The sequence below is a fragment of the Homarus americanus genome, unplaced genomic scaffold (genome assembly GCF_018991925.1).
Source record: "Homarus americanus isolate GMGI-L3 unplaced genomic scaffold, GMGI_Hamer_2.0 scaffold53377, whole genome shotgun sequence".
Lineage (NCBI taxonomy): Eukaryota > Metazoa > Arthropoda > Malacostraca > Decapoda > Nephropidae > Homarus > Homarus americanus.
This window is the reverse complement of record NW_024719124.1, coordinates 392,231-419,502: the sequence shown is the minus strand read 5'-3', so window position 1 is coordinate 419,502 and position 27,272 is coordinate 392,231. Positions and strand designations below refer to the sequence as shown.

General features: G+C 37.1%; 1 protein-coding gene across 2 annotated transcripts; it reads right to left on the bottom strand.

Annotated features, from left to right (window-relative positions):
* On the bottom strand, nucleotides 1–26,812 carry LOC121859941 (neural cell adhesion molecule 1-like). Of its 2 annotated transcripts, XM_042356901.1 has the most exons (11): nucleotides 26,634–26,812; nucleotides 23,916–23,989; nucleotides 22,680–22,829; nucleotides 22,305–22,448; nucleotides 21,541–21,681; nucleotides 19,633–19,879; nucleotides 19,022–19,149; nucleotides 17,952–18,162; nucleotides 7,450–7,533; nucleotides 5,148–5,265; nucleotides 1–1,753 (listed from the first exon to the last, which is right to left on the bottom strand). In XM_042356901.1, exons 2-10 carry the CDS (start codon nucleotides 23,973–23,975, stop codon nucleotides 5,174–5,176), a joined length of 1,257 nt encoding a protein of 418 aa, XP_042212835.1. In that variant the 5' UTR covers nucleotides 23,976–23,989; nucleotides 26,634–26,812; the 3' UTR covers nucleotides 1–1,753; nucleotides 5,148–5,173. The 2 variants fall into 2 exon arrangements, with proteins under 2 accessions (XP_042212835.1, XP_042212836.1); XM_042356902.1 differs by lacking the exon at nucleotides 7,450–7,533.
* Between the last annotated feature and the right edge of the window lie 460 nt (nucleotides 26,813–27,272).

Genomic DNA, 27,272 nt, shown 5'->3' with positions numbered 1-27,272 from the left:
TTTGACATTGACACGTTTATTTGCAGATTATAGTACAAAATATTACAACACAGGAGAGCTGCATGGAAAGCATGTTAATGGCAGTGTTCTTTATGCAAAAGACCAATGATTATAAAATAGAAAATTACATTACACTGCTTAACTTTAGGTATATATTTCTAATATATGAATACAGTGAGTTTTGGCAATGACATAACTTACCATGTTTGGTGTATTGTTATAGAAATCTTATACAGTTATTCAAAATAACATATAGCATGCTTCACATTCAAAGGTTTTTGTGGTAAAATATTTACTATTGATTACATTAAATCCCAAATAAGTTCCCTTTAACACTGCAGCATTGTTCATCCGAGGCAAAGACCACCAGGCAATAACGCGGTGGATCAAGGACCATGCTAGCCTCCTGAGTACACATTTTATCCAAAAGGCCAAACAACAGTGGAAATACATACAAAGGACGTTACACAATGTTAGTCAGTGACACTTAAATATCATACAAACCAAGCTTTCAGTTCAAATATGTTTTCAATAGTTAAGCTCCTGACCGATTTACAGGATATTCAGCATTTAAACATTAAGCACTGAGATTAAATAAACAGGCTTCAGAAATAGATTTTGTTGAGATTTTTTAAGCATTCCCACTAAAGTTATTTTTCCCCACATGACCACCGCCATTCCCATGTTTCATCCACAACACAGGAGGAACGTCTCTTGGACATAGCACAGTAAAATGTACATTACTTTTAACACTATGATCCACACTCACTGTGGGCAGACACAGCAGTTAATTATGCTTGTAGAAAAAACTATCAATGTCGAATATAAATATGGGCCTTCAATTTAACAAAAGCTAATAAAGTAATAGCTCTAACAGCCTAAAATTTACCCTTACTGTGTCTATACCTGTCAATGTGGTTTATAATCAGCACACCTGGAGATGTGAACACACTATATACACAGTGACTAACCTCCCATGCATGGGGCTTACAAAATTCCCCTTTCATTTCATTCTCACACCCTTACACACACACATACAAACAGATACACACAAGAAGCACAAATGACATGTGCTTCCTGCCTCCATTAGGCAGCTGAATCACCATTAAGAATACAAAAGCTAGCAGACACTTGCAATAGGATTGGCATTGCCAAGCCAATATATCGTAGCAAAATACTGGAAGAATTAAATGAACTAGTCTTTTTTTTAATTATCTTAAGAGACGGCCAGTTACTCACGTTGTAAATGTTTTTTTTTGTTTTTTTTTTTGACAATTCTACTCAAAAATGGTAGAAAACTTTGTTCCTTTTTTTGTGTTTCCAGGCTGTGGAGTATAATCTATCTAAACCTAATGTTTTGTCTTTAGTTTATAGTTAGAAAGCATTAGCTAGATAACAGAGTGCTCCTTGGACAATCAGGGTTTGTTTAAATTGTCCATACAAACCAGTTACAGGAAAGGGATGACTAGATTCTTAGAATACCATTCAGAAGGGTATAGCCATGAGAAAATTACATGACACATTTCTAGTCATGAAAGTAAAAGAAACCTAAAAGATAGACATTATTTTATCCACTGCACCTGAAAGTTTGTTTGTGATTTCACACCTGTAGTACACATCAGCCAAGACTTTTAAATACCTGTAGGCCGAGAATCAACTCTAGATAAGATACCGAAGTTGTTAAAACTTGCGGCACCTTATCTTTTGGACTGAAGATGATGGCGTCTCATATAAGGAGCCTCTTTTACAACCACTGGAACAAAAGGAAATTCAAGTTTAAAATGACACCATTCAATCAAATGTCGAGGAGTGGCTGTATATATATAAAATTTTCTTATTTTTTTTTTAAGTTTTAAGATACACAGAAATAATCACTTCATATTTTTTTTTCCTTTTTAAGTTGCAAACGGTAATAATAACTTCATAAGATGACAAACTTGCAATTTTGGACTAAAAAAATCTAGAAATTTTGCTTTATATTAAGCCATAAAAAGGTGGATGCCTGTTGTGTATAAGAAACTACTATTGCTGAAAAAGAGAATCGACAAGGTTGATAACTGCTAAGAAAGACAAGTATCAAATCTACAGAAAAGGTAGGGATTCCGGGTGACATGATGTAGTACTGTAATGAGGTAAAGGATAGATGCAAGAATCCTGGTTTTGAAGCTACTGGTGGGCAAGAATCTGATGTTTGCTGTATCTGCATATGTCCCACAGGTGAGGAAAAAAAGGACAAGCTCTGGGATGAGCTTGGCAAAAGGGAAAGTGTAGAACTGTATTGGGTAGTGACCTACGTACAGTATATGGCCAAGTTGGTGAACACACATGAGGTTGAGGTGTGTATGGTGGGAAAGGCTTTGGAATAAAAAAATACTGAAACCAAAACACTACTTGAACTTGGGATGCACTAAATATGGTAATAAGTAGCACAGTATGTTTTTTAAGAAGAGGGTGAGTACGGGAGGTCCCCGGGTTATGAATGGGTTCCGTTCCCGAGGACGTTCTTAAGACGGATTTGTACGTAAGTCGGAACGCTTACGGAACAATGTTCAAAATTCCACTATATCATGGACTGAGTCCTTATATACATCTAGAATCACTTAATTTAAGACAAAAGAAGAAACAGAATGACAAAATACAGTAAATGAAAGTAAAAAAATAAGTCATCAGGTAAGTAAAATACTATAAATTTCAAGTTTAACCCTATTCGTATCGGTGGCCGTTCGTAAGTCGAGGACCCCTGTAGGCTCATCACATATGATTCAGGTGGCATAAAAATCTAGAATGACAATATACAGTACTCGCCCTTGAAGTTTGCAACAGGGTTGAGGGGGGCCGGCAAACTTCAATGGCTAAAACTGTACTGTCATCCCTGACATGAGGCAAAACACGCCAATGAAGTTTGCCGGTTACCAGTTTCAATCGACATACGCTGGCGTCCCATTTGGCAGGAGACCGGCAGCTCGGTATCCTCTGGGCTGTCGTGGTGAGCAGACTTGTGTAAGTGGTTGGTCTGTGCGGCACATCTCTGTGCCCCCTCTTTCTCCTCATTTTTGGTGGTTTTAGGCTTACAATGGGCAAGAATGAGCCACTTTCAAGTGAGACTATTGATCAGATTATAGTCCTACATAAGAAAGGACATCCTATAAGGGAAATTGTGAGAGCTACGGAAGACAGTGAGCGTTCAACTAGGAAGAGGGTGAAACGTTTTCGTGATGGCGGCGGGGTGCAGATGCCGGTCCACAAGCCTCACCCTGGGAAGGCTAGGAAAACTTCCCATGCGTTCTAAATATTATCAAGAGGCAGATTGAAGCAAATACTCATTTGCCTGTTATAGAAGTGAAGGTAAATAACCATCTATTGCTTGGTAATGTTCTGTGAGGACTGTGAGCCGAATCCTTAATCGACTGGGGTACAGAAGCCGCCGCCCAAGCCGTAAGCCCATTCTCACCTCTCTGCAGAGGAAGCATAGGGTCACTTTTGTTAAGAAGTCTGGACTGTGGCAACGAGTGTTGTGGAATGATGAGGCGACCTTCACCGTGACTTCCAACTGCGGCCAAAACATCTATCGCTACAAATTTGGTACATGTACCGTAAAACACCCTGACTCTTTAGTGGTATGGGGTTTTAATTACTTTTGCACTGGTGATCTTGTTTTCTTGCCAAAGAACCAATATATGAACCAATACAGTATAATTATTTGGAACTACTTTGTGACCACTTGCCTCCCTCTTTTCAACGGTGCCGCACAAACTTGTTCATGCAGGACGGTGCCCCATGCCATTTGGTCAAATCAGTGGTACAGTGGTTGCGTGAATGTCCAGTGAAGCTCTTCCATGATTGGCCAGAGAACTCCCTTGACTTAAACCTCATAGAGAACTTGAGGATGATGATGATTAAGCGGGATCTGCGGTACAAGGACACCAGCTCCTTGCCACTGCTCGAGGTGGTCATATGTGAGGTGTGGGACAATATACCTCCAGAGAAACTACAAAATCTCTGTGCTTCAGTACCAAAACTTCTTCAGGAGACACTTAGGCGTCGGGGAAGGACTACACATTAAAATGATGGTGAGTAGATTGCATCATTTTTTTAAATATTTTTTATGTTTGTAGTCGGCGGGATTGAGGGGATCGGCAGACTTCAAGGGCGAGTTTGGCTGGCGAGGTCTATGGCTGGACAAAGAAATCGGACACTGTAACGATCTTCGAGAGTGAAGTGCTTCCCCGCCTGGAGTACTGTCATCCGGTCTGGTCCCCGAGATATGCTAGGGACTGTCAGCCGATTGAAAATGTCCAAAGGAGGGCCACCAGATTGGTGCCTGCACTGGGGCACCTCAGCTACCCGGAGAGATTGGAACTTGCCTAGCTTGTACTACAGACTGGCAAGGGGAGATCCAATTGAGGTGTACAAGCATCTCAGAGGGCGCTACTCAGTTGAGTGTCCTTACCTGGAGCTGGCGGATGCTCGCCCCACAAGGGGTCACAGCTCAAGGTTAAAAAAGCCGCAAGTCCAGATAACTGTGAGGGGGTAACTTTTTCTGAGTGAGAGTCGTGAACTCTTGGAACAATCTGCCAGAGAGTGTGGTGACGGCACCGAGTGTGAGCTATTTCGAGACAAGACTTGACCAACACTGGAGCAGGTTCAGGTACATTCAGGAGCCGGTGCATGCCCAGTACTTGCCAACAGTGCACAACAGAGACATAACACTCTGCCCAAGTGGCTAACGAGCCAATCGGTGGTGAAGAGGATAAAAGTAAGTAAAAGAAATGGATGAAAAATGAAGAAGTGAGGGAGACACTAAAGAATAGGTTAGATGACCAAGAAACAGTATTGTGTATGAATAACCAGAATGTATGGTGTCGTGTTTTTTATTTTTAGGGAATGACATCCTGTTGATGACTGATGCCGGAATGTGTGAAGTGATGCTAATAAACCAGATGGATATCTTAGGGCTTTGTTGTGGAAGGGGGAACATCATCAAACATACAGCTGTTAAAGAAAGTACAACAGCAGATGAAGGGAGTGTGTGTTTGCTCTTGATTTTGGATTCCCTACATTAAAGCAGAAAAGGGCTTAAAAGAATTGGAAGAAACACATTTATGTACAGTGATCATACATGCCGTCTTAATCTGACCATTGCTTACCTTAAGATTCTACATGTCCTAGATCTTTATGAGAGGAAGGCACCCAGTGCCAGTGTCAACAGTGCCATACTTAGGGTGGCAGTGCCACACCCACTCGCTGACTGACCAATGGCCACTTCTGTACCAAAGAAAATTTGTGTTGTTAAGCATTAAACAAATACAGATACTGGAAAATATTGTTATTGGGGATGCTGAGGTTTATTGTATTTACTTCACTTTTTTAAACAAAGAGGAAATATTATTTAAGAGTGTCTGAAGAGAGTAAATTTTCTGGTTACAAAACAATGAAAAGTCTTTGAAATCAGAAACAAACTACCAAACTAATCCTGCAAACCTTTGAAAATTTTGCTTGCAATTTAAAATGGGCTATGATGTTATCAAACATGGATATTTATTTAAAGACTGATAATTACTTGGTTTCAAGATAGATCATTATTACAGACAGAAGTAAAGAGAAACAGTCTGTACCAATGGACTGCCTGGTTGTACTGCACATGATCTGGAGCAAGACATGCATGTCACTCAATTGCAACTGACAAACAACTTTTGAACAAGTCATACAAAACAACTAAACCAAACAGTGGAATGAACATTTTCTCAGTGCTTTCTTATATACCTGCACGTACATGTATAGTATCAAATGTTTTCTCGGTAATATTTGATTCCTCTAGTAATTATTAACCGTGAGTTATTTAATTAAAATAAAAAAATGTGCTTTTATTATATATGCAAAACACATTGTAATTAAAACCACTTTTAGGTGAATAATAATAATAATTAAAAATTAATGACCAAGTTGCTCCATGTCTTCTAACCTTCTCATAATGAGTAACTGTGAATTATACTTACTTTAACAGATATATAGATAATAAAATGTTCTTTATTCATTTTTGTCAACTACCTGTGCACTTCCATGAAAAAAAAAATTATCATGGTAAAGAATATAAACATTTGGATTGGCAAGTTGGATGTGATGTACCAAAAGCTCACTTGCTAAAAAAACCATTTCTTAGTTCATCATAATTTTCTTCCAGTAAGTCGTGTTTCAATTCTGACATACTGTATGAACAAATTAATATTGTAATACAGGGTAGTAAGTGGACCAACCCCTAACAAATTGTACGCAAAATGTTATGTAATACCCAGCATCAAGGACTAAGCATTTCTGTTCTAAGAGCAACAAGTCACCATCTTAAATCTGTACACGAAAACAAAGATATTAAAGGGCAGGATGTCAAAACGGTGTTAAAAAAATATATTAAGAATATATCACATCCCTTCCAATATAAGCTAGAATGAGTCAAGGAATTAAGTTGTACTGCATCATATTTCTTTGACACTTTATGATTTACTATTTAAATAATATAAAATAAAAATTAATTCCTCCACATTATAGCTCATTCATTTGTGGATATAATGAGATCCCTATCACAGGTGTTAATAAGCAGGGTCATCCATATATCAACTACTGTACTGTACTGTAATGTACTGTACTGTGTCAGTCTGATTACTCAATATTCACTCCTTGCATCTGTCACATTATTTTCAAACAAACAAACAAAACCAAAAAAGCAATGTACAGTATGTTACTGAACATTATCAAATATAGTTGTACTGTACCTAACTTTTGGATGCATTATATTTAATTTCAATCCATTCACATATGCATGAGTACAGTTTTTACTGACTTTAATATTGAAGAAAACTACAAAGAATACAGTACTGTATAACAAAATTATGTCACAGATACTTAAAGACAGGATCCACTTGCAATCATCCTACAATACTAGTTATTGAAGAAAGCTAAGAATAATAAAGCATTGCTCCTCTTGTAATCCACAGGGAACACCTGCAACAAATTGTGGCAAAACTGTGAGTAAATTAAAATAGGTTCATGCTTGGGTTAGACACTGCCATACAAGACAGGACATAATAATACTTCGGAGAGGCACCAAGAGATGAGTAAATGTTTTCTACACCACAAGGTTAAGGTTAGTCAGTGTTTTGAAACAATCCAGAGTATTGTAGTATGGCCTGAATTCTTATCACCACTTGAGATCTAGGTCCCATTCGTAAGGCCCCATATGTCACCCAACCGAAATTGATGTACAGTATGTCGATTGGAGCTTGGAGTGGCCAGACATTATTACCACCACTCAAGGGATACTAAGAATTCGACCTAAAAACTTATACACAGAAAAGGTAGGGCAGAGACCTTCAGCTGAAGCTAAAAGCTGGATTGTTTGCTGTACAGCAGGGAAGCTACAATTCAGAGGGTTAGTTGCTCTGAGCGAGAACAAACCTTCCACAACAGGAGCGATGTTCTCGGGTTCCGGGGCCAGGGTCGTGGTAGTGGTAGTGGTAGTGGTAGTAGTAGTAGGGTCTTCTAAATAACGGAAAATGGGACAAGTTTGACTAGGAAGTCCTTACATGGGATCCAAGGATGATCCAACCTGATGGTTTTTGACATAAAAGTATCCATGGATGCTTCTAGTCAAGAATTTATGAGGGATAAATTTTCAACTAATTCCAATAATGTGGTTATAGAATTAATGGTTTTTAATTTTCTAACTTAGTGTGAATCCTTTAGGTTATTCTATTTTAAGACCATGATGATAAATGATAATGAATCCCACAAAGAAAAACCAGAAGATTATAGTCAGTTTTTGTTCAACGATAAAGACTTAAATTTCAGTAATTATTCATAGCTATTTTCTGTTTTTTATTTGTAGAGTTATTACCATTTGATTTTTATTCTATAACATTTAAGAAGTTCAGTCTGCTGCTCATATAATTTTGTATTATGATTTTCCCAATAATATTGCCATTAAAACAGACGATTTACTTTTGTATTAAGAGTATTTGTTAAGGATCATACTAGTTTATTGGAGAAACTTATGAGTCTGCGCTGATCAAAAAAATAATCTCTACTAACCATATCCTTTACACTGAAAATCATTGCATCTGGCAAGATTTTTGTCCCGAGTTCTCAATATGTCAGTGATTCCCTGATAAGAACTTCAGAATTGTTTAGTCTATATCAAAACTGTTGCATCAGTTAAAATGGTTTAATGACACCAGACGAGTCCCTCTCTCTTCCAGAATCATAAACTTCACTTAGGATTATTTTGACCATATTTTTAACACTGTTCTTCATTTGTACAATTTCAACGTCATCGGTTATTTAAATCCTCCATTAATTTTACTGTATACCGTATAAATCCTACATGACAGAGGACATCAGCCAATTCTTTACAGTAGATATTTTGCTCTCACCTATTTTCATTTTAGAGGAATTATTATTCATTATCCAGCTCCTGGCTTAATGGTATACTTATACAGAAAAAACAAAATTCAATTCTTGATGACTTTGTATTTACAGTAAATTCATAAAAAACATAAATCAGTGAGGATATAAGGGAATCTTTTTATATACTGCTTATACTAGTTGAGAATATGAGCGAGTGTGTAGAGTGCCTAAACCCTTTCCTGTTATTTTCTGCACTGATCTTGTATTTCTCACCACAGTAATTTTCCCCATTTGTTTGAGGTTTCTGTACCCCTTGAACTACACAATACATAAATATGAAAGCAAAATATAAAAGAAAAACATAGGTGAGAAACACGTATACAAGAAATGGTCATACAGTTCGGTATTGTACTCCGGGAAACTAAAATTACAGAAAGGGAACCCACCACTGACCACCAACACTCGATCTGCTTCTTTGTCCATATTCTAAACATTTGGTGGAATTTTTTCTAATACAATCATGCCAGGAAATTCAAGAAAAGGACACAGAGCAAAAATGATGACCTTGGCCACTAAGAATTTTTGAGAGCGTAAAAAATAACCTTAAGAATACATGTACAGTACAGCTGTACTTCACAACCTGCAGGGGTACAAGTTGGTACTCTGAATAAAACTAGCAAGGACAGACGAGAAAATCACAGCAAAGTAAATATACAGCACTGTACACTACATTTATGACTAGACCACAGAAGTGTTCCATAGTCTCAAACACTGACATTAATGATGAAAGGTTGGAATCTTGAAAGTGAATACTGTATTGTAATAGCTGTACTGTAATAGCTAAATTGGGTAGTGGGTAATTATGTTAATCCTGACCATTTTTAGTATTTTTCTGGAGACATTTAAAATATTGGACTCAACTTCCAACTTCTAGGTCACAAGATTTCTCATGTCAAAGCTTTGATTTACTCCAATGATTTTGTGATGATGATGACAATGATGTCATATTGATATCCACTTGAAAATTATTATCGACTGTATTTTAATCAATACAGTATATACTGTATGTAGTACATTATCTAATAAAAATGAAACATTGTCACTAAAATTGAAAGACAAATGGAAATACTCAAATGAGGTAATGATTCAGTCCATAAACTGCAACCACAACTGAAGCACAGGCAGACCCTGATTTACCAGGATTTGAATTACACAAGCTTGCAGCTATGAAATTGTTTCCCTGTCTTACGTTGTGATTTATGAGTGAAAACCCCAAATTTAGGAAAAGAAATCATTATTAATAGTGAAAATGTAAAATAATACAAGTAAACTTTTTATTTCACTTAGTTCATTATTCTTTAACACTTACTAGTCATTAAGTCTACAAATAAGACCTTAACGTGTCATCATTCTCTTACAATCACCAAAAAACTTAGTCTTTACACACACATGAAGACATTCACTGAGCCAGTTGCCTGATTTTCCAATTTCTTCTCATTTACCCTTGTATAAGAGGTACAGAATGTGGAAAATGATAAGCAGTAGAAGAAAATTATTTTGTATTCTTAAATTTCATATGCTAATTACTTATGTACTGTACAACAAAAGTGTCGAGTTGTAAGAGAAAGTGTAGAATCTGGAAATGAAGTAAAGTATCGGGGTGTAGATAGTGTCAGCAATGCACGAGGTTGGGTAAGTGGAGCCGAGATGCTGGCTGGCTGGCTGGCGGGTGCAGCAAAGGCCTGTATCATCTGCGCACTTGTGCTGTCTACAGACCCATTTCATCACTCAGAAAGAATTGAGGAGTTTAACCAGGTGTGTTGCCTTTAAAATGTCTCAAAACAAATGCAAAATTGATGGTATGGAGTGCAGTAGTACAAAAAGTGTACTATATACAAATAAAGAATAAGTTCGAAAAATATTGTTGCTTTTTGTTTTCATATAAAACAAGAGAGTAAATTAGAAAAAACTGGGCTATGTGAGCACTTATTGACCCCCAAAAAATGGAATTTTAACTTTCAGCCAAATGTAAGTAAATAATCAATTGTCAATTTATGATCCTCCTAAGTAAAAAGTTTTCCAAGTGATGATGCTCAGCATGTAAATACTATACCATGCAACCTAATCCAATAAATTCATTTTCACTTACATCTGGGGTATAACTTGTCGGTGCCTATCTCAATAACCGATTTATATAAAACATCCAACTCCAATATCCTGATATTTTCATTTTTGTTTTATCCTTTAACTACATATGGTAAGATTCAAGTGACACCAGTGCAAAACATAACATAGGGATCTGAAGTCTTGCCCTATATTTCTAGTGTTCAAAATATCACAATAAGAAAGCTAGTGTAAAAGTGTATTGGTTCATCAGATCTCAATGATAACACATTGAGTATATACAGTATTTTATTCCTCATCGTCTATCTATCTATCAACATCTTTACTGTTGTGTTACTTCTCTTCTTTGAGGAGGTGACAACTTGTAGGATATTCTAACAATTTACTAATTGACAATCTATATGCTTTAGTGTTAACAGTACAATACTAAAAACATGTACGGAGGTATTCTATACATTGGTTTCCAATTGCATTCAAGATTTTTTTCATATGATTAGAGGATCTTTCCTGGCAACAGAAGCTGATTTTATAGAAATTTAGTTGAACATCTTCATTTGCATATATTTCTTTCAAAGACCAATCAGGAAGCCTTTTATTTTAAATAAACCTTACAGATGAAACATAGAAATCTCATTTATTTTGGAAGTGGGTCAAACTAACATTTGTATACTGCAATACAACAGTACAGTACATCAAAGTACTGTACCATGCAACAGCACATTCGGAATGTCATAAGAATGAACTAAGGATTCTCCAATAATTATATTCTGAGTAAATTAACATCAGAATAGCACCATTAAAGTGGACAAAATGTAAATCCATTGCCTCAACAATGGTTAGGTTACAGTGCGGTGTTTCAGGATTCGTAAATAGTCAGTTAGATGTGGCCATCAATAAAGCAAAATTTTCTTACAAAAACCACACTAGGTAATGAATCTCATTTTGAAGCAAATAATCACTTTGCAAGTACAATACCAAGTGTAAACAGATAAAAACTAGGTGAAAGTGAGCAGGATCACATACAATATACCGGGTACATATTTTCATCTTATTGTTACTTGTTTAATCTCCTTGTGTTCTTTTGTAATGCAATTTGTGGTGTAAGTACTAATACAAAATATTAGACAGATATCCATTGCTTGATGTAGATTTGATACAGTGTAGATTAGAATTTGGATAACAGAGTTTTAAACAAGATTTGTAGCTGCCTGCTGTTCTAAGCTGCATAAACACAAGGGTAACCTGTTACCCAGAAGACTCACTCGCTCTCCCACTAACTCCCGAACTCCACTATGCTTCACCACCAGGCCTCGATATGCTGCGTCTTCATTCATCTCTCGTGAGTGTTACTGTTGTACAGTGTGTATCAGAGACATGACCGACCGCCCAAGCGGCTAACGAGCCGATCGGTGGCAAAGAGGATAAATACCAAAAATATCCGATATCAATTTTATCAGTCTGTCAGTGTAAATGGACAAAAGTTGCACAAGATACATCTGGCTCAGCAGTCCTCCTCAACAACCTCAATATTCTTGTCTTGAGGATAAGGTATTGTATACATTTGTTTACCTTTTAATGAATTATGAATTTTAATATTTTTTTTTTTACTTTTCATTGAAGTAACATACAGATAAAGTAATGTTTAAAATTATGAATTGCTGTATATAAATGAATTGAATATTGTTTTTATATTTACTTTCTCAGTGCTCGATGAAATATTGATATGAAACTTCAAACTGCAAACAAAAGATACATTTCCTCAGAACATGAATTTAAGGTTTATTTTCATGTCTTTAGAGGACTACTGGTTGACCTGTATCAATTCCTTTATCATTTGGCTCAGCTATGCCTTGTGCCCGCTTGGAACAAAGAACTGTAGTGTATTCATCTTCCTGTACGTCAAAACATGTATAACTATGATACCAATACAATGATTCAATTAGCAGGTAAAGAAGCACACTGATGCTGGTCAGTTCTAAAGCTCACAAATAGACACCCAACCACCAAATGTATCGGAGACAAAACTTGACTTATCTGTTACTTGATGATATTTGTGTTTGTTTTATTATCTATATATTGTATACAAATTACACAAAAACCATGCTAGATTTAGGAGGTGTTTTAATTCAACCAGTAATTAAAACACTAGCATCTCCCATCAGCTGAATTGTTGATTTTTTTTAATATGTGAATAATAATAAAAATAATAATAATATTAATAATGATAATAATAATTATCATTAATAATAATAACAATATCTAACAAATATTGTAAAGTACTGCACCAGAAAATTCATGTTTCATTATTGAGGAATATAGATTCTTTATTTAGGGAAGGGATTCAGGGTTCAACAGTGGGGGTTTTGGTGTGACCCTTGACACTAAGATGACACTTGCTTGCCCATAAGGAAGTGGAACAGTACAGCTGAATGGAATATTTTTACTACTGTACAAGTACCCTGCATTATTATTATTATTTATATTATATTATATAAATTCTATAATTTCTTTTGTATTATGCCTGTATCAACATCAATAATGACATATTGTTCGCGATTTTGATTCTGGTAGTACAGTATAGTCTGGATTTACGCGGATTTCCTTTTCGCGTTTGGTCATTTACGCGGCACCTGGCCAGACCGGCAATTATTAGTTACGCGGTACATTCCATCATTTACGCGGGAAGTCGCGGGCAGGGTGCGCACTAGGTCGCCCAGTCAACAAAACATTACCGAGTTCTTCACCCGCCACCCACCACAGCCGGCCCACGTCAGTGATAGTGATAGTGATAGTGAGGATATGGACTTTGAGGGGTTTGACAAAGAGGCCCTGCAAGCCTCTGTGGTGGATAGTGATACAATTGATACAAGTGATACAGGTGAAGGCCAATAATCTGCCCTCTGCCTCGGAACCAACCCCCCATCCCCGTGTGCCCAGCCATCTCTTCTACTCACGTAAGTGTTAAAAAATCTAATATTATTGATAATTCTCTTAAATATTAATTGTGTGTGCATACCATCATAAAATTAAGATGTTATTTTTACCACAACGTACGTATTGTGTCGGAAAAAGGGATGTCTGGCGGTCGGCCCAGTCTCTATTTCAATTAATCTCATACGTTCTGTTATTTCGTTTCCGCGTTTCTCGCTTTACGCTGACCTCCACGGGTTCAATTGACCGTGTAAATCAAGACTATACTGTACTGTACAGTACTGGATGTTACAATAATCTACTCTAAATGATGCCAAAGATATTTTAAATACCCTGTATGCTAAAATTTATTGAAAGAATTATCAATCAGGTTTTGACCTCAATTAGACCAAAACAGAGAAGTCTTCCCGTACAGGTATTAAATTTTTACTCATCACATTTGGAGTTCATTTGGAAGAAGGAAGAAGTGATTGATATAATACTGTATCCCACCCCCCTCCCACAAGAAATAAAATATTGAAAAGATGAAAGAAAGACCATGAATGATTTTGTAATAGTATCTGAACAGTATCATTCAGAATAGGATAAAAGATCACCAATACAAGTGATCATATTACTAAAGCATCTTAAGTACTGTATTAGCAATCAATAATAAATAAAACTTTAGGAAATATACTGGCAATGTTGAATTAAATAAACTGAACTGATATTGTGACAACCCGATTGATTTGTGCACAAAATATGTAACAGGGACTATTTTTATAAACACAGGGATCAGGAATACAATTGGTGTATTAAGTACTGTAATGAATAATTAAAGCTCTTCAGGTTTATTTATTTGTGGGAAGTAAAAAAGTGATACCAAGGAAAGAAAATGTGAAATGTATCTCAAGAAAAATGAAGGACTAATCCTGGCATTCAACTTTATTACCAAGGCTGGATCAGTCATCTTGCTTAATACCAGACAATTCCAGGGGATTCTGCACCCAGGGGATTCTTAGACAATGCCAGCTGGAACTATTCAGTTGATAAGTAATATCTCCATGTTGCAAGCACATCTGGGCAACCTTTGATTACCATACCTCAGGGAGTTGTGACCCTGCCTTGCCAGCTAAGAAGGCATTTGGAAATCTTACATAAAATGCCTAGTTTCCACTCAGTAAAAGTGGGTTGGCAATAGGAAAGGAATTTGGTTGGAAAACTTCCTTCAAATTGGCTTCCTGGAACGGGGACACCATGCCATCAGGTAATCATGGGTAACTCAAGCAAGTGTGGAAAATAGCCATAAAATGGTGGTGATACTGATGAAACAGGTTCCCTGAAAGATTCTTCTTAAGACAGAAAGGAACTTATATCCAGTCAAAGTTAACTGTAATATTTATATTAACGCTGAAAATTGTGTGGTTCTCAACCTAAATACCAGAAAAGGGGCTAAATGAACTGAAGCGATGCATTCCAAAGCTGTCCGGTGAAACCAACTGCGCAGCAGAAAGTATGGCTGGTAATAACTTGGGGTTGAAACCAAAAACCTATCATGGTTGAACCATGAGTGCACTAACTAATGGGATGTCACACACTTGTGCGTCTACTGTCCCTTTTAGGAAGTCAGTTGCTACTGGAGAAGACAGATGAACCTTAAGATCAGTCCCAACCCCAACCACTAAAATCAGATCTATAAGACTGTCAAGTGAAAGGCCATAAATGGATAAATAGAGGTAAACAAAAATATCACTGAAGGCTGTAGGGTAACAATTCAACTGCCACACAACAAATGTGTATTCTGGCCATCACTTCAAGGCTTAGCCTCAAATTGGGAATACCTGAACTGGATCAATTACTCACTGACTATACAGTGACACTTTGAGAGGAGGGAGGGACCCAAGTCATTTGGTCCAGGCTTGGTGCAGATGATTCATGAAACTTAAGCCAGCTTGGAAAAAGTTGGAGCTGGCACCTCAGCTACCCAGAGAGATTGGAGCACCTGAACTTGCCTACCTTATACTACAGATGGGCAAGGGGGGACCTAGTTGAGGTGTATAAGCATCTCAGGGGGCACTACTCAGTCGAGTGTCCTTACTTGGAGCTGGCGGATGCTCGCCCCACAAGGGGTCACAGCTCAAGATTGAAGAAGCCGCAAGTCCAGAAAACTGTGAGGGCAAACTTTTTCGGAGTGAGGGTTGTAAACTCTTGGAACAAATTACCAGAGAGTGTTGTGATGGCACCGAGTGTGAGCTCTTTCCAGACAAGACTTGACCAACACTGGAGCAGGTTCAGATGCATTCAGGAGCCGGTGCATGCCCAGTACTTGCCAACAGTGCGTGACAGAGACGTGACCGATCGCCCGGGCGGCTAGCGAGCCGATCTTTTGGTGAAGAAGATAAATGAAAAGGAAAAGTAATCAGAGACGTGACCGATCGCCCAAGCGGCTAACAAGCCGATCAGTGGCGAAGAGGATAAAAGTAAAGAATGTAGTATTTACTACTGTGGTATTCAATTTGTTAGCCTCTAGCTTTCAGTAATAAGTTCTTTGCAATTTGCTTTTGAAGGATGTGGTTGTTATGAATAGGTAATACTGTACTAATCAATGGGCAGTGTTTAGAGGTCCACTGGATAAGGACCCAATAGACTTGTCTGGGTATTATGCTTTGGTCAGAAGATACATGATAAGACTGTGGGACTGGGTAAAATGAGGCTGCTCTTAATATGGAAAAGGTGAATTTTAAACTGAAAATACTGTACCTGTTATTGAGGATAGTTATGAGAAAAAAAGACACTACTTTGAGTGAATGACATAAGTGATGGGACAAAAGAAGAAATATTTCACTTAACAATGAAGCAAAAGAATAATACATAAGGAGGTAAAAACAAAGCTTATGTGGCTGTATAAAAAAAAAAGGAGATAAGGAATTGAGAAGGAAGGGAATGAAGCCAACCCAATCTACTATCTGTACAGTACTATACTTTCTGGTATAGTCTGCAAGGTGAAAAATGAGGAAATTTGTAGAGTACATTACAATAAGTACAGTACCAAGGATATGATATGGGCATGTAGACACAAACAGAAAGGGGGACAAACAGTACAGTATATATGAATGAAAAATTTGTGAAAGGGAGCAGATGCTGTGATAATTTAGGGTGGCAGGACATGAGTGATTGCCTATAAAAATATGCTGAGTTCAGGTTTCACCAAGGTAATCTGTTAAATATTTGGAAAACTTCTTCAGGATCCACACTTAAATATCTCGGAAATCTAATGAAACCAAAAATATAATACAGTATGTTAATGGAGTATTGACTTTGATCACATAATGAAGTAGGTGTTTTCAACTATTGTTTCTCTTGGTTTAAAATCTGGTGATGTAATATAACACTTTAAGAGGTTGACAGAGGGACTGAAAAGCAGTATTTGGACTTGGTTCAGCAGCCAAGGAAACACAGCAGACATACAAGAAGCTCCTTCAGTACTTTACTGCTGAGAGAAAAACGGCTTTCAACTATTAATAAGTTATTATGAAGGTCTTGATTCAAAATATTACATTCCAAGAAGTTGATAAAATATTATTGCTAATGAAAATTAATAGCATTCCATTAAGTAAGAGTTCTACTTTTTTAAGGCAGTACTGTACAATGTTACTGTATGTAATACTGGCAGCTTAGGTGGTGATTAACTTGCAAAAGTGGTCAATGTTAGAAAATACCACAAACAAAACTGTTATATCATCTATATATTTTCAAAACAAGAAATATTAAACTACCCTGACCTAAACTAACCAAACATTCCTAGTGTAGATTTGGATAGTTTGTGACTCCTGAATGATAAATGATTTTGCAATCCTGTTTGTGGCAATTTTTTTATCATTAACTATCTTTGTCTTCACTTAGTAGCAGGATGACAGATACCCCTAAACAATTTGTTTACTTCAAATATTATGAGAATGGCTGTGCCTACAGAGGAATGCTACCTCACAAGAACCCAATATTCTCCAATGAAAATCCACTGGTAGTTACTAAAATTTTGTTTCTCTGAAATACAATAATCTTAGAGAAAGGAACATTTACACGTCAAAGAACTTGTAGACGTTCTAAATAAAAAATTTAATGTAATAAGCTTTCAATCAAAACTCAAAGCAGGGAATATTGCTGTAGACTTCAAACAAAATTTAGACGGAGGAAACACAAACAGTTTACTGGAAAACAAGCTAATATAGCTTAAAAGGATGCAATGAACTAATTTACAAGCCAAAAGTTGAGGTAATTTGCTCATATTTCTCTGAAGCTACATCATGTCATGATTGTATATATGGGAAAATTATTAATAATTATACTTTGTAAGACCCTTCCATAAGAGCAATCCGATATTCCTTTGATAATACAAATATTAATAATGATAATTTACTAATAAATTATCTAAAATCAGTGTTTTAGTTTAAGATGTTAACGCTCATCACACTTCCCATATACACATCCAATCCCTTGGGTCTCCATGGGATGTGCCATACCTTTCCTTGTGTAGAACTGGAAGACTTCTGAGGTGCCTGACCATCCAAATTTGTTTTCAACAGCAACTGTTGCTTCGTAGTCGGTAGCAGGTTCAAGCATTTCAATAGGATGGGTCATGTGGTGAATAGGGCCAGTGAAGTTGTTCTCTGATGTTTTTGGTGAATAAAGCCTGTCAATCCACTGTCCTGGGGCCTGAGTTGTAACATTGGGCTGTAAGAGCATAAATTATATCACAAAACTATTAAGTCCAGAATTCAGCTTCTTGTTATGGCCTAAGTGTTCCTAAGTTTCAGATCATATAAGAGCACTAAAGCTAACGTCCAGAAATCAGTTTAAAATTATGACATCATACGTATTGTAGTTTCATGTTAATGAAAGCACAATACACAGTATACAGTATATGACTTCCAGAAATAAGGTTAATATGTTCACATTGTCTTAAGTTTCTAGTAAATATACTGTAAATAGAGGTAGCCCCCATTAGTTGGCAATTCTTTTACTGGTAATCCATTATTTTCTAAGTTAATGAAAAATCTTAAAAATTTAGCAGGTATTCATTCACATTCCCTGCACACCAACAGATGGCTGGGCCCATCCATCATTCAGAGGCTCTCTTAGTGCTAGATGACAGGTTTTAATGATTAAACCTAATTTCCAGTTTTTTACACACCTTTTAGTATTTCAACTTTAACATAATAAATAATCAATAAGAGCATGAAGAAAAACACAGCTAAGAAAAAGTAATGAAAAAATGATGGGAGAAAATTAAGTTAATTTTGGGTGTTGCAGAATGTAAATAAATTTTTCCATAAGCAGTTAATTCATAAGTACAGAAGTTACCAGCCACTTTTTTTTATTAGACAGTAATTTAAAAGTAAGTTTATAGCTAAAGATTAAAGATATTCTGATCATATACTGTACATTAGATGATTTAAAGTACATAATAATGAACAAAATAATACTTGAAATGTCAAAGACTAAATATTCCCTCTCCAATCTGTCAGAACTAGCCATGTCACTTTCTCGCTATGAATTTACAAAGGTGTGCTAATTACAATAAGTTACCTACCTTAAATTTCCGGTACTGAAGACGGTACTGGGCAATAGGGGTGTAGCTTTCTGTCTCCCAGGTGAGTGTGTAGGAGGTCTTCTCCCCACCAGCAGGACTGCTTGTCATCTTGGGGGTCTTTGGAAGGCCTGAAAGATGCCAAGAATTAATATGGTGAAGTAACACCATCATGTCAGCCAATAATTGGTGGTTACAACAAAGCAATAGCCATCATCAAATAATACCAAGCCAATTTTTTTTAGTTAAATATGTAGTCTACCACTTCGTGTCTGCTTTTGTGCTCCAGTGCCATTTACCGTGCCGGCTTGTTAAAATTAAAAAACTTTTAAGTATTAAAAGACTATAACTGTTGGAAGACCACCTGTGGTATGAGGCTACTCACCTCCCTGTACTCTGGTGAGTACAAGAATACATATTTCTAGTTCTGCTAAATTTTCTTTCATCCCCACAAGGGTATAAACTAAGCAGGTGCAAGGAAATTTCATCTCAATCGACAAGCTTGTTAATGAATTTAGTCTGGCTAGCAAAAGCTTTACTGTACAGTACTCATTATCATGTACAGTATTAAGTGAATCTTAAACTTTTAACTTAATATAATACACTTCACTAACCAGTCAGTCTGAGTGTGTTTGCTTTCTGTCCCCGGGCATTCTCAGCTGTGCAAGTGTAATCACCGAAGTCTTCCTCCTTCACTTTGCTAATGGTAAGTGTGTGACGGTGGAGGCTGTCATGCTCAATGATGTGATTGTCTGTCATGAGTGGGTCTCCATTCCTGCTCCAAGAAACTGCAGGGGTGGGACGACCATGAACAATGCACATCAGTTTGGCCTCATCACCCTCACCAGTGTGGAGAATTGCCTACAAAGAGGATTACAATCAGAGAATATTCTTATGACAACTGTAACATACTGTATGTTACTAAATATGACACGGTTTCAATAAAAAATGCTCTTTAATCTTTGTGGTTATTTCAATATGTAAACAAAATTTAAGCTTCAAAATAATACAAAATATCCTTAACAGCAGGCAGCACTTTGCACTCAACATAACCTGCATCAAACATGATATTTACATAATTATGCAAGGTGGAAAGTGCATTTACACTCCCAAAGTGTTTTGGGTAATAACAATCTCTATACCTGATTGTAGATGCTAGTTTGTCACATACTGATCTACAGGCACTCCCCGACTTATGACAGGGTTACGTTCCAGGACCCCGATCGTAAGTGGACTTGTTCGTAAGTCAGAGCAGTATTAATTCCATCGGTTATGTTAGGTTAAAGCACAACCCTGACCATACAAAGCAACAATGATATCCTATACTCAATAAATAATGTAAATACAGTACTGTAAATAAAGTGATGTTACACAGTACAGGCAACCCCCGAGATACGATGGGGTGACATTCCTGAAAAACCCATTGCTAGGTGACATATCATAAATAGGGAGCATTATAACTTGGGGTTCAATGGGATACGTTCCCAGCCAGTCCCCAAACACACATGTATCACCACGTGGGCAGGCTGACAAGTGAAGGTAGAGAAGCGAGTTGTTTTGATCTATATTGGGAGAGGTTGTTGATTTATAACCATCGCTAAAGTGAAACACCGCATCTTGGGATATTGTATCTCGGGGTTTACCTGCATAGAATAATAAAAATTAGGAAAAACATAGGATTTTAATTAAAAAAAATTGTGATGGCTGTATTAGGATTCCATTCATAAGTGTGGAAGATTGCCCGACTGCCTGTATATATGCGAGATGATTATTCTGAATGGACAAAAAAGAAGCTTTCTCATTAAGTACAGGATACTCAAGGGAGAAGTAAAGGAAGGAAGGAAATATGGGAAAGAAAAAGAAGGAATCTGGAAAGTGAAAAGGTAAATACAGGGGAAGTAAAAGAAAGAAGCAGGTAAGGAATGAAGACAGTAGAGGAGAGGAGAGGATACCGGTATATGCAACTGAAAACTACAAGAAAGGTAACAAAAAAGACTAAGGAAAGCACAGAGAGAGAGAGAGAGAGAGAGAGAGAGAGAGCAGAGAGAGAGAGAGAGCAGAGAGAGAGAGCAGAGAGAGAGAGCAGAGAGAGAGAGAGAGAGCAGAGAGAGAGAGAGAGAGAGAGAGAGAGAGAGAGAGAGAGAGAGAGAGAGAGAGAGAGAGAGCAGAAGAGAGAGAGAGAAGAGAGCGAGAGCGAGAGCTAGAGAGAGCGAGCGAGAGCGAGAGAGAGAGAGAGAGAGAGAGAGAGAGAGAGAGAGAGAGAGAGAGAGAGAGAGAGAGAGAGAGAGAGAGAGAGAGAGAGAGAGAGAGAGAGAGAGAGAGAGAGAGAGAGAGAGAGAGAGAGAGAGAGAGAGAGAGAGAGAGAGAGAGAGAGAGAGAGAGCGAGAGAGAGAGAGAGAGAGAGAGAGAGAGAGAGAGAGAGAGAGAGAGAGAGAGAGAGAGCAAACAAAAAATACAGTATAAAAAGCACTTGCAATTATAACACACCTCTAGTACAGAAAGAAATGAAGTGCTACAATTACCTGTTCAGTGATGACCTCAGGAGGGTATTCCACCTCAACTGTCATGCTAGCAGAAGAAGGGTCTCCAATACCATTAGAGGCTGTGCAGATGTATGTTCCTTCAACGTGGCGGTCGACATTTTCTAAGGTAATGCTCAGACCCTGTGAGAAATTGCATTATTCCACTGGTTAAAATTGATTGACAAAATATTTCATCACTGCTTACACTGCCGTAATACCCCTCAAAACATTCCGGTTACTGATAATCCTTAAATCTTCCAAGATCATCATTAATCATTCAGTACCACAGATGATATTTAATGAAGGATTTAAATTTGCTTAATACTGTACTGATATTTGCATTCGAAAACCAAAAGTTCCCCCAAATTAACAGTAAAATGTTTCAAATACAGGTAATTCAATTTTGTCTGAAATACAGCAAAAAGTACCACAAAATTCAAAATTACTGTACTAGGTCCTTGCTGTTGTTCTTGTCTACACTGCTGGTAATAAACTGATTACAGTTCCTGAGCTTGTAATGAAGTATCTCCAGTTGTTTCATTGACAAATTCTAAGTTTTCCCCCAATTATGACTTCTTACAAGCCATTTATTGCCTTGTGTTGAGTGTAGTGATGCTGGTGTTGTAACAGGCATTGCTTATTAAGGTGAGAAGGATGAGGAGGGTTTCTAAAAAAGGCACATTCCAAAATCTGACAATGCTTGGTTCCCACTATACCAGGATTGAATTGAGTCACTGCAATAAAAAAACAGCTTTTATACTTACCTCTTCAGATTGTGTTCCAGAAGGTAAGTGTCCCTGTTGACGGCTCCAGCTGATGGCAGCAGTCGGATTACCATCTGCCATACACTCTAGGGTCACACTTGACCCTTGGACCACACGCTGAACCTTCTCACTTTCACGTCTTACCTGTGATGAATTAGGATTGAAATAACTAATGTCGTACATCAAATAAGATTACTGTAATTTTCATTTCCCATTAAATGTACCTTATTTTTCATTTCCCATTAAATGTACCTTATTTTTCATTTCCCATTAAATGTACCTTCTTTTTCATTTCCCATTAAATGTACCTTATTTTTCTTTTAACATTATCTCATAAAGTATAAGTTCCTCATGATCCCTTAACACATTACTCACCGATGCTGGGTACTGCACATCCAGCGTGTGTTCCAGCTCGGTGGGCGGGGAGGTCTCAATGCGGCACACATACTTGCCGGCATGTCGTCTGGTCACACCATTCAAAACATATGAGTTTCCATTCCTGGTGAATTTTGCTGCAGGTTTCAACTGCAATATAAAAATAATATGAGGATATTATAATTTACCCCATGAAATTTTAAAACATCAAACACATGGGGTGTTTGTGGTATAGCAGGTTTTTTATTTTTTTTTGGGGGATTAGCCCACTCAGGCACAGGTCACTGACCCACATCGAGGCATGGGGGGCGAAAATGTAATACTGTACTGTAGTAGTAATAATAATAATAATAATAATAATAATAATAATAATAATAATAATAATAATAATAATAATAATAATAATAATTCAAAGTACCTTTAAATACAATTTAAAATAAATAATACAAAATCGAAAAATAATAAAATAATAATGATACGAATAATAATAACACCGTAATAATAATAATAAAGAACCATAAAGAAATACAAAAATGCAAAAAAGATCAAAAGTGAGAAACAATATACGGGTACTGTACTGTATGTTGTATATTACACAATACAACAAATATTCACTCAAATACACATATACATTACACCCTTCTCCTTCATATACGAAACACCCATTCCCCCTCACACAAAACCATTTCTTCCAAACAATCTATACCCCTTCCCACTACACACTTCACTCATCCACACAATAAATCCCTTTACCCACACACTGAAGACTTCCTCCATCCATTCATTTCATTCACACACTGCATTCCCTTCCCCATACAATACAACACCTTAATCACAGTGTCCCTCTCATACACACTTCATATTCACTACCACCACCCGCTGACCTACTAGGAGTGCAGGCAACTACTGTATACACAACTTCACCAAGCATCTCACCACAACCACCTGTGGAAAGAATGAGCATTGATACCTGACACCACCAAGTGCTTCACCTCTATCACCCTTGTGTACAATCACCCTGGCCTAAATTTATATGGTAAAATTTCGTATTGTTATTTCTAAGCAAATTATGAACATTTACCGTGGCTTATTGAGTGCAGCTTTAATGTTATTTGAGGGTCGTAATACATTATACCTGAACTGTATAAAAATTAAAATGTCTGTCTTTCACTTGGTTTAGAATAACTCAAATTGAAGCATGAAGAAAGTACAGTAATACAGTTAATTATTACTTACATCAATTTCTCCAACAAACAGTAATCTGTCTTCACCATTGAGCATAATGTGCTTGAACATCACAACTTGGTCACCTGTAAACATGAAACTTGTCAGAACAACCTTATTATATACAGTAGGTCCCTGCCATTCGCGAAGGATAGGCTCCAAGAAACGGCGCGAATAGGCAAAACCACGAATAGCAACTTATACTACCTTAGTGCGCTACTGTATACCTATACCAAACAACTGACCAGCCACGGCAGCACTCATCCCCTCTTTTAACTTGCCTAAAAAATAAAACTTTCTTTGTCAGGGTCATCACTGACTTCTGCCTTTTACATTTCACTCCACTAGCATCAGTCTTTTAGGGGCCATTTCACACAGAAACACTAAAGTTATGAGAGCACAACACGAGATGCTGCGTGGGGTGACTCGTTGTGGTGCAGGAAAAGGGGTTGCAAGCTAGCCACCACAGCCACCATCTGCTTACCGCGAGTCGTCTAAATTGTGTATAGGCAAACTCGTGAATGGCAAGAGTCTACTGTAGTGATAATACAGATCATGGCTGGAATAACCTTTTTAAATATAAAAAAAAGCACCATTAACTGTGGCTGCAATTTATATCTGAATAATCATTGTAAAAGCCATGCCAAATAGTCTTCGGAATCGATTTTTCAGTTTGTATGATATTGAGTTACTGTAAGAGAGAGTGGAGTCAGAAGTAGAACCTTTGGACTTAAGAACATACAGGTAATTGGCAAAGGTGCCTAACTGTGGTCCATCTACAACTGTGCAAAAAAAAGTACTACTGTACTGTACCAGTAGGTGGATGAAAAGATATATATTGTCAACCTTTAGACATGAAAGGCAGTTGGACTCCGTGGAGGGAACTGTGCCAAATATGCTTTCTGATTAATTTCAACCGAGTTTTCATAAATTTGGGGGGAAATATGATTCAGTAAAGTTAAAGCTCATCAAACTTTGTGACTGATCTGTAGTGGAACAGGCATGGGCATCAGCAGGGAGGAGCACTTGAATCCATCTAGAAAATGAGGAATGTTCTTTTTTTCTGCAATCCTTGTTCACAATATGTCTATGATATTACAAGTTTTTAAGTGAGCAGTTTGTTCCTTGATGTTCCCACAATAGACACCTGAGGTAAGCTAGTACTTCTGACAATTCCTCTGTGTGTGAGAATTATGATGTCATTGATAAGAGTGACAACTGGCGGTTGGACCAGGCTGGCTGACAAGGGTAAGATTGTCATGATGTTGACATCACAGAGGAATAAAGTACAGCATACAAAACAGTACTTGGTGTTAGGTCACGATGAAGCAGCAATCACTTGTCATCAAAACTGCCTAATTATGGATTATTTTACGGTTACTGTAGTTAAATTATAATTTTTCAGATACTCTTTGCATAGTGTAACGTTATTTAACTAATTGTGGGGTTTTCAAGTTTTGATAACTAGTATGATATTTTTTAGTATAATATGACACATAATTATAAACACTATAACCATTCATTAATATTATCATTCTTAAATGAAAATAAGAGCAATGCAAATACTGTACGTATTGTGGAAAGCCCTGAACTCGGTAAACCCGGGGATAATTTGTTTTTCATTTATGCTTCAAAAATCTACTACAATGAGTTCATGTATACTAAGCACTTGCAAAACCAAGTTGTGGTTCATTATTGTAGGAAAAGATGGCATAGTTAAATGATATCTACAATATCAATAATTTTGCTGAGTTGTAGTTTTGGTTTGAAATGTGGACACAGCGTCAACATTCCCAGAAGAAAACTGCATCTGATTCCGGTGCAACCTTGATGGATCTTCTGAAGCAGTGTGATTTGTTTCCTGGCATTCGATAAGCTCTACTGATCTCGACACTTCCAGCCTCCACTTGTGAAATAGAGCGGTCATTTAGCAAGCTGGGACACATTAAGACATGGCATCAATCAACAATGTCAACTGAACCCTTCTCTGGATTGTGCATTCTCAGCGTGCATAGCTAAAAGGTGACAGACTGAAAGGAAGCCTTCACCATTGAAATTATGCTGCTAATGTTCTGAGCAAGTCACTATCGTAAAAGACAGCTAGCATTGGTAATCGCTAGATTTTTACGATTAATGATATCAAATGAATTATTTTTGTAAGTTTTTAATAATACTTTTAGTGATTAATAATTTGGTGATAACAATGATAAGTGATATTGCCGATTATACTCGAAAGTAACTCTATTATACTTTACCATACTCTTATATGGAGGTATACACAGTACCTGTTTTGAATAAACTGATATGTCAGGCCTTGTCTTGTTTTCTAGCACCCTGGAAAAACACCCTGCGGATACCCATGCAGTTCTTTTGCAATATCAAGAACTTAAATTATTTTCAGTAATAGATGCCGTTTTGATGGATTTCACTACTGACATTTCTGAAGTACTGTACCGTCTTTGGGTCTGATGTTAAGGGGATAAAGTGATGCAACTGACACATAACTGATACACCTGAATTTGTTCCTTAAATATAAACTAAACTTATCCTGATACTAATATATACAGTCCAGTACTGCACTGTTATACTCTTCAGGATATAAATGATATACAGTAGTGCTTCATATAGGAGAAACCTAAGAATTACTCAACAAAACTTTGTTTACTGATCTTTGACTCCAATGCAATTAATAAAATAAAAGTTTTCCTGGAAAGAACAACTGACACTAACCAAGGTTTTCCACTTCACAGGGAAAGGTTATGTCTCCTCCAACTTCAACAGAGAAGTGTTGTGAATTGGCCACGAAGGTTGGAGGGCTCTCAGGATCGTAGAAGTTTGCCTCATAATCGTTGGGAGTGTCGTCATACTCGTATTCGTAGGCCGAGTCAGTGTTCTGTGCATGTGCTGAAATTTGAAAATTTATATTAGTTACTGAATGTAATAAAAAAAATGATTAGTCCTGAAAACCTATTGTTGTGGCAGTCCACATCTAACCCATTTAAGTACAGTAAAGATCACTATGTTTACAGGCCTATACAAATCCTTGACATTAGCCTGGTAATCACGCAAAGAATTGTAATACATCCCCATCGGAAACAGAAGTCAACAGATGGTTCAGCAATACTGTACTGTACAGTTTTGTAATTCACTCAGGTGTAAATACATTGTTTCCAGCTGATTTTTAAGTTACCAATTTGGAGAATGGTGGGTCTCTAAGATTATTTGGTTGTGGGATCGGCCGTAAAATGGGGTTTCAGGATTAAAGCTTCATTTAATACAAGTTGCAAATAACTGCACATTTTTTTTAACACCATTCAATATAAAAAGTGATGAGGTAGTACTTACGTCAGACCGCCTGAAAATAAGGCT

Coding starts and splice junctions, on each gene's coding strand:
- LOC121859941 (XM_042356901.1), bottom strand. CDS start 23,975: ATGTTCAAGCACATTATGCTCAATGGTGAAGACAGATTACTGTTTGTT. Junction 19,880..21,540: donor CTGAGGTCATCACTGAACAG/GTAATTGTAGCA, acceptor TCCTCTTTGTAG/GCAATTCTCCACACTGGTGA. Junction 5,266..7,449: donor CATCGCTCCTGTTGTGGAAG/GTTTGTTCTCGC, acceptor TCTTTGGTACAG/AAGTGGCCATTGGTCAGTCA.